Source organism: Nanorana parkeri, unplaced genomic scaffold, assembly GCF_000935625.1.
Source record: "Nanorana parkeri isolate BGI_ZX_2015 unplaced genomic scaffold, ASM93562v1 scaffold529, whole genome shotgun sequence".
Classification (NCBI taxonomy): domain Eukaryota; kingdom Metazoa; phylum Chordata; class Amphibia; order Anura; family Dicroglossidae; genus Nanorana; species Nanorana parkeri.
The window spans coordinates 506,622-518,872 of record NW_017306797.1 but is presented as its reverse complement, the minus strand read 5'-3'; the positions used below and the strand labels follow the sequence as shown (position 1 = coordinate 518,872).

Here is a 12,251-nt window from a genome sequence, read left to right as displayed (position 1 = left end):
TATATATATATATGCACCCAGGACGAATGTTCACATATTCTTTATAAATCAACACCATAGTGTATATATATATATGAACCCAGGAACGTTGTTTAGATTTTCCATTTACAAGTGTAATTAAATTTGCACATTCTAAGTGTAATATCGCATTATGGTCACTAGGTGCACCATTCAGCACCATCTAGTGGCCATAAGGCAATATTACAGTCAGAACATTTGAACAGCCCTGCAAATTCTTTATAAAGCAACCTCTTTGTGTCATTTCTTTTTACAAATTTTCCCAGCATCCTGTAATAAAGAAAGCATGTACTGAGAGATATATAAAGGCTCTCCTGCTGACCTCTTTTTATGAAAATGCTTGTTCCCTGGATCATGCAAATCCAATGACTTGGAGCAGGAACACATATCAGACAGTCTGCATTTACTGTCTGCATGCTTTTGATGGGTCAGTGTCTTACAAACTATGGAGGTCAAAGACAGGCGGCAGCTAACCTTTTCAGAAGGAGGACAGCATTGGCAGCCTAAATATTTATCTCAGTTCAGGCTGCCTTTAATTTTGAAATGAAAACAAGACAATAAATCTAATTAGCTCATTTTTAAACTTTATAGTACAAGAATAATGTATATAGGATGTAATAACAAGCCACTATAAAATGTTATAATACTACTCACTCATCTCCTTCAGGGCACAGGCCTGTAGTCTCATCATACTTGGTACAGTAGATGTCTGGGCTGTAGTTGAATGTCCCATCTCTACGTCGTACTGACCTTCGCCGCCGCTGGTTGACAAAGTGCCAATGGAAGCAAGTATAGGGCCTATGCTGGGTACACTTGTGCTGTACAAATAAGGGGCATTGCTCAGTCCGGAATTCTTTTAGGTACCTGAGGAATAGGGAATAAAAACAATGATGAATTAGGTATCATAGTACATAGGTGTATACTGATAAACAAAAGCAATGCAACTGTAACAATCAGACACACAAGACTAGATGAATGGAGACCCAGATGAAAAGCAGATCCAGGCACACTAGCAACAAATCAGGTTTCATATTTAATGTTCTGGGCAACACTTTGCTTCTATACTACTACTACTACTATAAATCAGATAAACTAATGTTTCTCCCTTGCTGACTTGGCTGGACATGGTAAATACAACGTGGTCAGGTAACATGAGCTAGTAATCTGTGGCATCTCACCAGGTGCTCAGAAGTTCCATCCTGTGCATAGGTCCATAATATGAGACCGAAAAATTAAATGAAGGAATTTGACACGCGCGTGAGTCAGAGGGCGGTGAGTTAAACCTTGCGGCACAATGAAGGTGAGGGCTGGGGCGCCCCGGCTGAGGTGGGATCTCACAATCTGTACAAATCAAACCGTAGATCAAACTGTGTACGGAACGCTTCTAGGTTGCCATATTGCATTGAATTGTTTTTAACAGTTTTAGAAAGTCACAGCGTCTGCAGTTTTAAATAGAAAGGTCATTTTTAATAACATTCAATTGCAGCAATTATATATGCTATGTTCTTTTTTAGGATTTTTTTCAGTTTTTACTTTTTAAAGAAGAGTTTTCCTTTAAAGACACAATTTACTTTCATGTAAACGAAAGCCCTGTGACACGGGCCCTAAAAAAAAACAATGTGTGTGTTCCTGATGAAGAATCTATGTACAGTCCTCCTTGGCATTATGTTAACACACACCTAAATGCTCCAGACCAGCAAACCGCTAAAACTTCAACTTTTCGGGCCCGTTTCCACCAGCCTGTGCACTCACAATCACACTGAATCATGAACCATATTTATTCCCAGAGAATTTTTGTACAAGTCATTCTGAATTGAGAAAGCTGGTTGGATGACCAGTGAAACGTCTTCAAGAAAAATACAGCATGTCCAGTTGCCTCGACTTATTTCTTACAGATAAATGGTCAAAAAAGTTAAAGGAGAACTATGGGGCAACCTTTTTTGCCCACAGTTCACTTCAGGGTCACGCGAGGATGTTTCCCGTTTTCTTCCGGTGACCCAAAACTTAGCATACATCGGGCTATTACCCGCAATAGAGCGCAGGGCCATTCCACAGCCGGGATTGATCCCAACAATACTGTCAAGATCCACCTCGCTGGCTGGTTGACAGCTGGCTCTGCCCCTCTGGAGGCAGAGCCAGTTGTACCCGCCCCCTCCCCCATCCGTTCCGCCAGTCAGCGCTGGAGAAACAGAGAGGGGAGGAAGGAATCCCTGCAGACTGTCAGTTCGGGAAGTCAGCGATGGGGGCTATGTGTTCACTGACTTCCCGATCAATAGAGCCGACTTATGACAGCTTCAGTGTCACAGGTTGGCTTGAATTATGGGGATGAGTGTTTTTCACCCACCCCATAATTCTCCTGTAAAGGTGGCCACACACCTGCCAATTATCGTACTATAATCACGGGAAATCCCGCGACCGTACGATAATCGGCAGGTGTATGGAACGCGTGCGAAAATCGTAAGATTTTCGGCGGGTTTGTGGCATGCTCGTAAGACAAATGCCACACAGGCCGATGTGCGCAAGCGCACACTGCCCGCTCAGCATTGCAGTAATCGGAAGCCCTCCCCTCAGCGGGGCGGGCTTGCGATGATCACAAGTACGATCTGCCTGACCACGAGTTTTTAATTCGCTTACAACCATCGCAAGACAAAAGTTTTGCGATGGTTGTAAAGTGTATGGCCAGCTTAAGAGAAGAGACCATCGCTCTTCACAATTCATTGTGCTGACCTATTTCCATTGCTTTTCTTTGATTTGTTCAATGCAAGCAGCCAAAATACTTTTTCAACTTAAAGTGACATTAAACCCTCAGATTTTTTAACATAAAACAATACTGTAATGTGTGCCTTCTTGTAATCCATGGTTGTTTCCCTTCTCTTTGCTGCTCTTCCTTTTAAATCCTCATGTCTTCTCATGCTGGGGGGAGAACTTCCCTTTGCAGCTGAGTGCCTCTTGCTGTAGTGCTTGCTCAGGTTGCAAACCTACACACAGACACCGTGTATCCATTTCAGAGACAAGGCAGTCTGCTGCAAAACACAAGTTCTGCCCAGCATGAGAACAGATACGGATTTAAAAGGAAGAGCAGCAAAGAGAAGGGAAACAACCATGGATTACAGTAAGGCACACATTACACTATTGTTTTATGTTAAAAAATCTGAGGGTTTAATGTCACTTTAGGTTGAAAAAGTATTTTTGTGCACCGATACTGATTTTAGTGTGGTTTTATTAATTTCATTGTATATTTTTATCGGCTTAATATCGGTTTAATATTGATTTTATAAACATTTGCATAATTATCGCAGGAGCTACAAAATTAGTATCACCATCTTTTTATTCTACCGGGCCTGTGCTTTCAGAAAATATATGGTTTGAGGGGTCTTTTACAAACGCTAGCAACGCAGCAGTAGAGGATAAAAACAATAGGAAACATTTTTTAAATGGTGTGGCCAGCTGAGGCTAAAAACGTTCCAGAGGGCTTGGCAGCAAAAGAGTTAAAGTAAACCTTGCACTAAAAAAACGCTTATAGGGCTTGATTCACTAAAGGCAAATAGGCTGTTTACTTTGCAAATTTGCTGCACATTGCACAGCAATTTCCCCTTAGCTTGGTGAATGTGCTGAAATTTCACTTTGCAAAATAATACCCAATCATGTGCAAGGACAATAAAAAAAACTATTTTTGCTTGCACATGTTTGGGACCAAATGACATGATGGAAGTCAGCAGAGCTTCAACTGATTCAATAAACTAAGGACAACTTCTCCTGCAAAGTGCAAAATCCCTTGAAAAGTGAACAGCCTATATGTCTTTAGTAAATCAATCCCATGAAATCCCCTTTTCATTCAAACCCCCTCCCCATGCCAAAGCCTATGGGGGGAAAAGTTACCTCCTTCACACACAGGGCAAGAGCCTCAGCTAGTGCAATATTGATTATGTTAGACCAATCTGAGATCGCTTCATTTATGAACTAAGGTCTGTGACTACATCATTTAAAATGATTCTATCTAATTTGAAAATTATGTTCCACTTTTCTACCCCTGATGATAGTGAGGAGAAAGTTGCCAAAAAGACCCTAGAAAGCAAATTAAAACCTGAGCTAACCAATTCCCAATCTACCCAAAGGTTGAAAATGTGAGACATCAGGGGTCTCCAAGACCCCTAATGTCACCTAGGGACCCTAAGAGAAGTTGTGAAGCAGAGATGGTAAACCCGCAGCCAATACGAGCGATCGGGCGTCTGTAGAGACGCCCGATCGCTTGAATGTAAAGCTCCTGGCCGGCAGTTTAAAGGAGAACTATGGGGTCAGTGTTTTTCCCCATAGTTCTCCAAAGGGTAACAGGAGGACACAAACTAGCGTCATCCCGTTACCCTAAGCTCAGTATACCGCGAGCTACAGCTCGCGATATACTGAGACGCCGCAGCCGGGACGGATCACGACTCTTTTGACGGGATCCACCCAGCTGCGTGAGTGACAGCTGGCTCTGCCTATCTAGAGGCAGAGCCAGCTGTACCCGCCCCCTCCCCCGTCCGTTCCGCCAGTCAGCGCTGGCAGATCGGATCGGTGAGAGGGGAATGCAGCCCCTCCCCCTGTCACGGCAGAGAGCCGTGACAGGATCGAGAGGTGAGGGAATCCGGTATGTGTTCGCTCACCTCCCGTTCTACTGAGCCGACCTGTGACAGTGGAAATCACTCACCTCATAGTTCTCCTTTAATTACAACGGCCGGCCGGGAAGCTACTCGTCCGGCTCCGGCGTCCTTTCGTCACATAAGTGCGTAATATATATATATATAATATCCCCATATATGACAATTACGATGCATGGGGACCAATGAAGGTTGTTGCATGTGGTTTTGATGTGTTTTAAGTGGGTTTTATATACTTTTTTAGAAGATGGGGACCTCCAATAAAATCCATGTATCATTCTGTTTTTCATGCATTTCTGTTAAACAGTATCTAAAGTCAAACCTTTTTTCAGCTTTAGATTGGGGGAGGGGGGGTTAGAACCACTGTCAGGGTTTTATTGCTGTCTGCATCTGGGGAGATTCACTCTCTCTATTTGTCCTGGTGAGATTTTTCACCAAGAGGGAAAGCTGATGGAAAATAGATGTTACAGCTATCAGAATAGGAAGCGAGGATAAATCTCCAGAGACAAACGCGCGATTCGCAAGTCGCGCGATTTGCATTTCGAGCGATATCGCACAAATGCTTGCATTGAGCAAGCGAGAATCGCGGCAAAATCCGCTCCAAAAAGGTTCCTGCTGTAGCGACACACGACCCGCGAGAGCAGGACCCTTTGCCCCATTGAGATGCATTGAAGCGCGATAAATCGCTCAATGTGAACGGGGCCTAAGAAGGCGCGGACTACCACTGGAAGGAGCATACTTCCCACTGACCACCAATATAAGGATGTGCTTATGCGCTGATCACCAATATAAGGGGACCCTTCTCCACTGGCCACCGCTGGAAGGGGTATGTTTCCCAGCAGCATAAGGAGGTACTTATTCGCTGGCTACGAATGGAAGGGGACCCTTCTCCACTGGCCACCAATGGAAGGGGGCCATTCTCCACTGGCCACCAATGGAAGGGGGCCATTCTCTACTGGCCACCAATGGAAGGGGGCCATTCTCTACTGGCCACCAATGGAAGGGGGCCATTCTCTAGTGGCCACCAATGGAAGGGGACCCTTCTCCACTGGCCACCAATGGAAGGGGACCCTTCTCCACTGGCCACCAATGAAAGGGGACCCTTCTCCACTGGCCACCAATGAAAGGGGACCCTTCTCCACTGGCCACCAATGTAAAGGGAATGTTTTCTGTTGACTACTTATCTAAGGGACCCTTCTCCACTCACCCCCAAAGTAACAGGAAACTCAGCCCACGAACCACCAATGGAAGGAGGCACCATGCTGACCATCAGTGTAAGGGAGGGCATTTTAACACTGACCATCATACAAAGTGGCCTTTCTCTGCTGATCACTAATGTAAGAGATCATTTGTCAAATAACCACAAATGCGTGGGAGCATTTTTTTTATGACCACCAATGTAAGAGATTCTTTAGTGATCAGCTATTTATGGAGGATCAATGGCAGTGACAACCAATGTAAGGGGCCTTTCCCCACTAACCACCGGTGTAAGGGACCCTTCACCGCTGACCCCCGATGTAAGGGGGTCCTTTTACACTAACCACCAATATATGGGGCCCCTTTTACACTATGACCACCATTATACGAGGGCCCTTCTCCGCCGACCACCAATATACGAGGGCCCTTCTCCACCGACCACCAATATACGAGGGCCCTTCTCCGCCGACCAACAATATACGAGGGCCCTTCTCTGCCGACCAACAATATACAAGGGCCCTTCTCCGCCGACCACCATTATACGAGGGCCCTTCTGCGCCGACCACCAATATACGAGGGCCCTTCTCCGCCGACCAACAATATACGAGGGCCCTTCTCTGCCGACCAACAATATACAAGGGCCCTTCTCCGCCGACCACCATTATACGAGGGCCCTTCTGCGCCGACCACCAATATACGAGGGCCCTTCTCCGCCGACCAATAAACTACGAGGGCCCTTCTATGCCGACCAACAACATATATTGGGGCCCTTCTTTGCCGACCAACAATATATTGGGACCCTTCTCCGCCGACCAACAATATACTGGGGCCCTTCTCCGCCGACCAACAATATATTGGGACCCTTCTCCACCGACCAACAATATACTGGGGCCCTTCTCCACCGACCACCAATATATGGGGACCCTTCTCCACTGACCACCAATATGATGACCTTTCTCCACTGACCACCAATATATGGGGACCCTTCTCCACTGATATGTGGGGTATGGGTCCTTTCTCAACAGACCACTGATGCACAGACACAATTTCCACCCCATATGTTTCTTTTCTGCCCATTTGTATTCCATTCTTGGATGAGCACCACTGGAAATATATCTCAATCCTATTAATATATATAATTTATGAAAAGGGTGATAAAAGTGATCGCCTGCGGTGGTCAAATACACGAAGTAGGCCACACTCCTTATTCTTCCATTTATTATTACTGTCTACATCTTCCTGATCAAACCAATGTGCACCAAGCTGCAGAGGAAGTGATTCACTCCAGCCAAGGATTGGAGGGAATTCGCCAAAGCAAATTTGGAGGGAAAATCTCCGGACCATGTGAGTCACCAGCGACTGCTCAGTGACCAATTCTTGTGGAATGAACAATACAGAAAGAGTGACACATTAGAGCTCCGCCGTGTTGTGACAACGCCGAGCCCCGCACTCCCGGCACCCCTAACCAAGCCCCGCCCATTTTCTCCAGGTTTGACCGGTTCCCGCCGGCCTGGGCGCGGGGCACTGCGCGTGACTCACGCCTCCCGCTGACGTCAGTCGTCTTGAGCAGTGTTTTTTTACGTACGTGTAGTGCTGCGGCTTCTCGGGCTGCGGCTGGAGCGCTCCGCCCGCCACTGCTGCCGGGGAAGTGGACGAGGCGGACGGTGAACTGGGGACAGGGCCCTTAGACATCTTCGGGCCTCCTTTCTACGTTCCCTTTACCGCTGGCTCTACGCGGAACGGCGCGGTGGGCTCGAGCGCGCCTGCGCGGACGCCATGACAGGAAGTGAGAAGTGCTTCCGAGGCATTGTGGTGGAGAATAAGACGTACTTCGCTTCTTCTACCACTGGAGGGCGCATGTAACAAAACAGATGTGAGCGGGTTGATTTTTCGGATGCTTGCCGCAAAGCATACTGGGAGTTATAGTTCATTGATCGTGAGAATGTTTACGGTAACAGTTCCTGTACCTGGATGATGATGTTGGGGAAGTGAAGATTAGCAATCATCGATAACAATGATCACAAGAGAGGCTTGTGATATAAAAAAAGAATGTGGATGATATAGAAAAAGGTTCCATTTCTGCAGAAACCCTATCACCACCACCTGTCTGCATGTACCTGGGAGCTGGGAGGGTGCAGACACCTCCAGCTGATGGTCATACATGATTGGATGAATCTAACACAAAACTTGGCTTGTTAAATAAAGTGAAAGTGCAACTAAAGCCAAGACTTTTTGTTTTAGTTCTGGTTGAGTGGAGAGGATTAGAACCCCTGTCAGGGTGTTATTTCTGGCGGTGTCCCCGTTGGGGTGATTCACCCTCTTTGTTTGTCCCAGTGACCGTTATCACTTAAAGTGAAGGAAAATCTCAAATTTTCACTGGACATGAGCAGGGGCTTGGTGTGAACCCATTTCCACTGTGAATGACACCCCCTCCCGTGACCCAATCAGTTACGGTGGGGTGTTCCCCACCCCTTTGTGAAATAGCTGTGGGGCAGGGAATGTGAGCTGGGTTTATACCAAGGCTTCGTACGTCATTGGTTGTCATCAGAACAGGAATAGATGGGACATCTTCCAATGGGGACACTAGTTCTGGTGACCCTGCTATCAACCAGGGATTTCCCTCTTCGGAGGAATATCGTCTCATTTCCTGTTCTAGCTATCAGACAGGAAGTAAAGGGAAAGCTCCCCAATGGGACACAGGTGGCAACAAAGCTGACAGGTTATCACTAGGAATTCACTGATATGGGTTTTTCAGTATCGATATGTATTTTTTAGTACTCGCTGATAACTAGTACCAATACCCATACTTCCACTAGCATGGAGACGTCATTAACTGCCGCCTGGCTTCCTGATTGGCCGGAGAGCGGACTCCATGCTGCTTGGCCGCCTCGATGCTGATTGGCCAGGAAGCCGGCTTACTGGCTAGTCAGGAAGGCGGGTTAGAGGAAATCTCCCTTCGACCGGAAGTTCCAGTATCAGGGGTAAGTATTGGTATCGCTACATCCCTAGTTATCACCCTCCCTTACTCTGTCCCAGGGATAGGCAACCTTGGCACTCTAGCTGTACTGAAACTACAAATCCCATGATGCCTCCGGGAGTCATGCCTAGGGCGTGATAGTCTTTCAATAACTTATGGGACTTCTAGTTACACAACAGCTGGGGTGCCGAAGTTGCCCATCCCTGCTGTATCCAAAACTAAAAAAAAAAATTTGGCTTCAGTTCTACCTCAAAGTTAATCTAAAACATTTTTTTTTTCATTTTTGACACAGTAAGGAATTTGTTAAACCCGTGTCCCACCGAGGCAGACTATGGTACCTGGTTTTGCCGGAGGTCCCTTTATTTAATAGGGCTGAAATTGTGTTCCTAGTACAAAGCATTGTGACGTGGTGTTCCTGTAAAATAAAGGCTTTTAAAGATCATTTTAACTATGGGGAAAAGCCCTGAGCCCATAGTTCTCCTTTAAGGCGGCATCACAAAATCAAAGTATAAATGTGAACGGGTAAAACAAATCTAGGGGAAGATCTCCCTGCCTGGGTAAGAGTAAAGTCTGTGGGGGGAATTTATCGGAGCAATTGCGAGTGTTTGAACTTGCACGGAATATATTTGATGCACTTTGCGCCAGATTTATGTTGCTAGTGTAATGTTGTTGATAAATGAGGTCCAATACAGGTGAAACTCGATTAGAATATCGTGCAAAGTTCATTTATTTCACTAATGCAACTTAAAAGGTGAAACTAATATATGAGAGAGACTCATTACCTGCAAAGCAAGATAATTCAAGCCGTGATTTGTCATAATTGTGATGATTATGGCTTACAGCTCATGAAAACCCCAAGAACCCCAAATCCACAACCTCAAAAAAGTAGATTATTACATGCAATCAATAAAACAAGGATTGTACATAGAACTATATCGGACCTCTGAAAAGTACAAGCATGCATATGTACTCAGTACTTGGTTTGGGCCCCTTTTGCAGCACTTACTGCAATGACTTTTGCACGATATTCTAATTATTCGAGTTTCACCTGTAGACTCCAGGTAAGAAGACTCGTAACTCCAGGCAAAAAGCTTAAATGTCGCTTCTTGAAGTGGTCATGGGGACTTCTTAAGTTGTGATTGTTTTGTTAGGTGATGCTCCAGTTTCAGACAGCCGCAGGACAAGTGCAGATGAAAACAGGTGTAAAACACGTGCAGTTGGAAAAGTAGTGCAAGCTCAGGTGAAAACAGGGGCACATGCTAAAAGACAGATTTGCACATAAAAAAAATGATCTAAGAGACTAAAACTGTCGTAGTTGCTTTTATAAATTCCCCCATGTCTACTAGTCCATAGAGTCCAGTGTTCTTGTAGGCAGTGCCAGTGTTCTATCAAAGAATGTGATTGGGTTGGAATGTGTGAAATATGGGGAAAAACACTGACCCCATAGTTCTCCTTTAAAGACAAGTTGGAGTGGAAGTGACCTTCCTTTATTTTACATTGTAACTTAGAGAGCCACAATTGAACTGAAGGAGGTTGGGGTCTCTCCATTTCAGAGGTATACAAGCTCTGGCGGCATTCAATAAATGGTGTGCAAGAGAATGCCGATATTTGGAGATCGGATGCAAAGTGAGGTGTAACAGACATGCAGTGGGGTTGCCTCTGAGGTTCGCTCCTGTCGGGGTCTCAACAATGCCCAGCAACTTCTACCAGAAAGGCCGTAAATTAAGACAAGACCAAAATATGTGAGTACCTGTCATTTTGCATTAAATGGGGAAAGTGCCAGATTCTCTTTGAGAGTAAAATTGTAACCATGCTCCTTGCTGGGACTACTTCATCTTAGAATGGAGAGCTATAAAGAATGACATGTCAGACACATGCTGGAGTATTTCTTCAACAAAGTGGAAAAAAACATTCAGGGAGATTGGCCAGGTGCCCATTCTCGTATATACTGTATAACTCGGTGGTGGGGTAACTCCAGTTGTCATGGAACTATAAATCCCATGAGGCATTGCAAGATTCCCAGAGACAAATGCATAATGGGATTAGTAGTTTCACCACAACTGGAGGGCCGGAATTTGCCCACTCCTGGTATAACTGTACTATGACTTGTGGAAGGGTTGAAGAAGACTGAACATTGGCACTTGAAGACCTTTCACAGGAAATAAATCATTCCGGTGATTAAATCCAACTTTACATTTCTGTAGTGAACTGTTTTGTAAATAAGAATGACAGTTATAAAGACATCCCAGGCCTGAGGCAAGGTCACGGGGAACGATCTGATTTGAATTGTAATCCCGGTTCAGTTTGATATAACAGTTGTTATTGTTTACAGTATAGATCTATTGTAGGTCCTGCGCCCGCCATTGTGACTCATCACCGGGGACTGCGAATGCTAAGAGAGGAGAACAGTCCCTGGGAATAAAAGGACAAAGAAGTGATAATTACTGACGCCCGAGGAGGAATCGTTTGCTTTATATGTTTATCACTTCTCCCAACACTCTTCTATCATCTTCATTATATATATATACTGTAACAAGGACACTCCACTGTAGTCCAGGTAAGTCAAGGAAACCACAGTTTATTGAAAGGGCAAACACAAAATAGCTTGAAACAGCAACATAAGACAGTCATTTAGCTTCGCTCGGTAGCTTTCTACAGCTTCAAGACACTCACGCTTGCTCACCCCTCGTGAGCCCTCACTCTGCTCTCTTAGTAGTCTGTCCGATAGGTCCCTGGGGTCACCGACCTTCCTGACCTCTCCCAGCCACCCCTGGCTGTCCCGTGTGCGTCCAGCACGCACCCGAGTTTGTCTGTGTGCTCCCTGCACGCACACACACACAACTCCACCACTCTCCTGAGCACTGGGCTGGCTTCCTGATAAGGCTGCTCTCAGCCACCTGATTAGCCCAGGCTGGTCAATGGCAACACCTGGCCCCAGGACTGGAGATCTCATCCCACCCAGAGCTCTACGAAATCTCCAGAGCTCCAGATCCCAGCTGCAAATAGGAAAACCTGGACAGACCTGAAAAGCCAGGTTCTTCCTTATAACGTGTTTCACATTCTGGACCCTCTCAGCCCCTCTGGCTGAGAGTCCTGGGTGCCAAAGTCGCCATCCTACACCGTGGCATTGGCTTACACTGCCACAATACTGACTGGATACTGCGCAAGGTAACATAAAACATTGTTTAACCACTTGCTGACCGCGGTGACCCCCTTCCTGGCCAGGCCATTTTTCAGTATTCAGTGCTGCGGTACTTTGACATTTATTCCGTCATGCAACGCTGTACTGAAATGAATTGTATACCATTTTTTGGGTACAGATCGAGCTTTTTTTAGGTGGTATTAAATCCCCACTGGGGGTTTTTATTTTATACTATATTAAGGAAAAATTACTGAAATTTTTTTTTTACAGTATGTTATAA

At 45.5% G+C, this 12,251-nt stretch overlaps 1 protein-coding gene across 2 annotated transcripts in view; it reads right to left on the bottom strand.

Moving 5' to 3' along the window:
- The window catches only part of UNK (unkempt family zinc finger), a 47,271-nt gene extending 39,607 nt beyond the window's left edge, over positions 1–7,664 (bottom strand). For both annotated transcript variants that reach the window (XM_018561554.1, XM_018561555.1), the window contains exons 1-2: positions 7,438–7,664; positions 673–882 (exon numbers count right to left, since the gene is read on the bottom strand). In XM_018561554.1, the coding sequence (XP_018417056.1) occupies positions 673–882; positions 7,438–7,544 (317 nt within the window). In that variant the 5' untranslated portion in view covers positions 7,545–7,664. The remainder of the gene's footprint in view (positions 1–672; positions 883–7,437) is intronic.
- Positions 7,665–12,251: the final 4,587 nt, after the last annotated feature.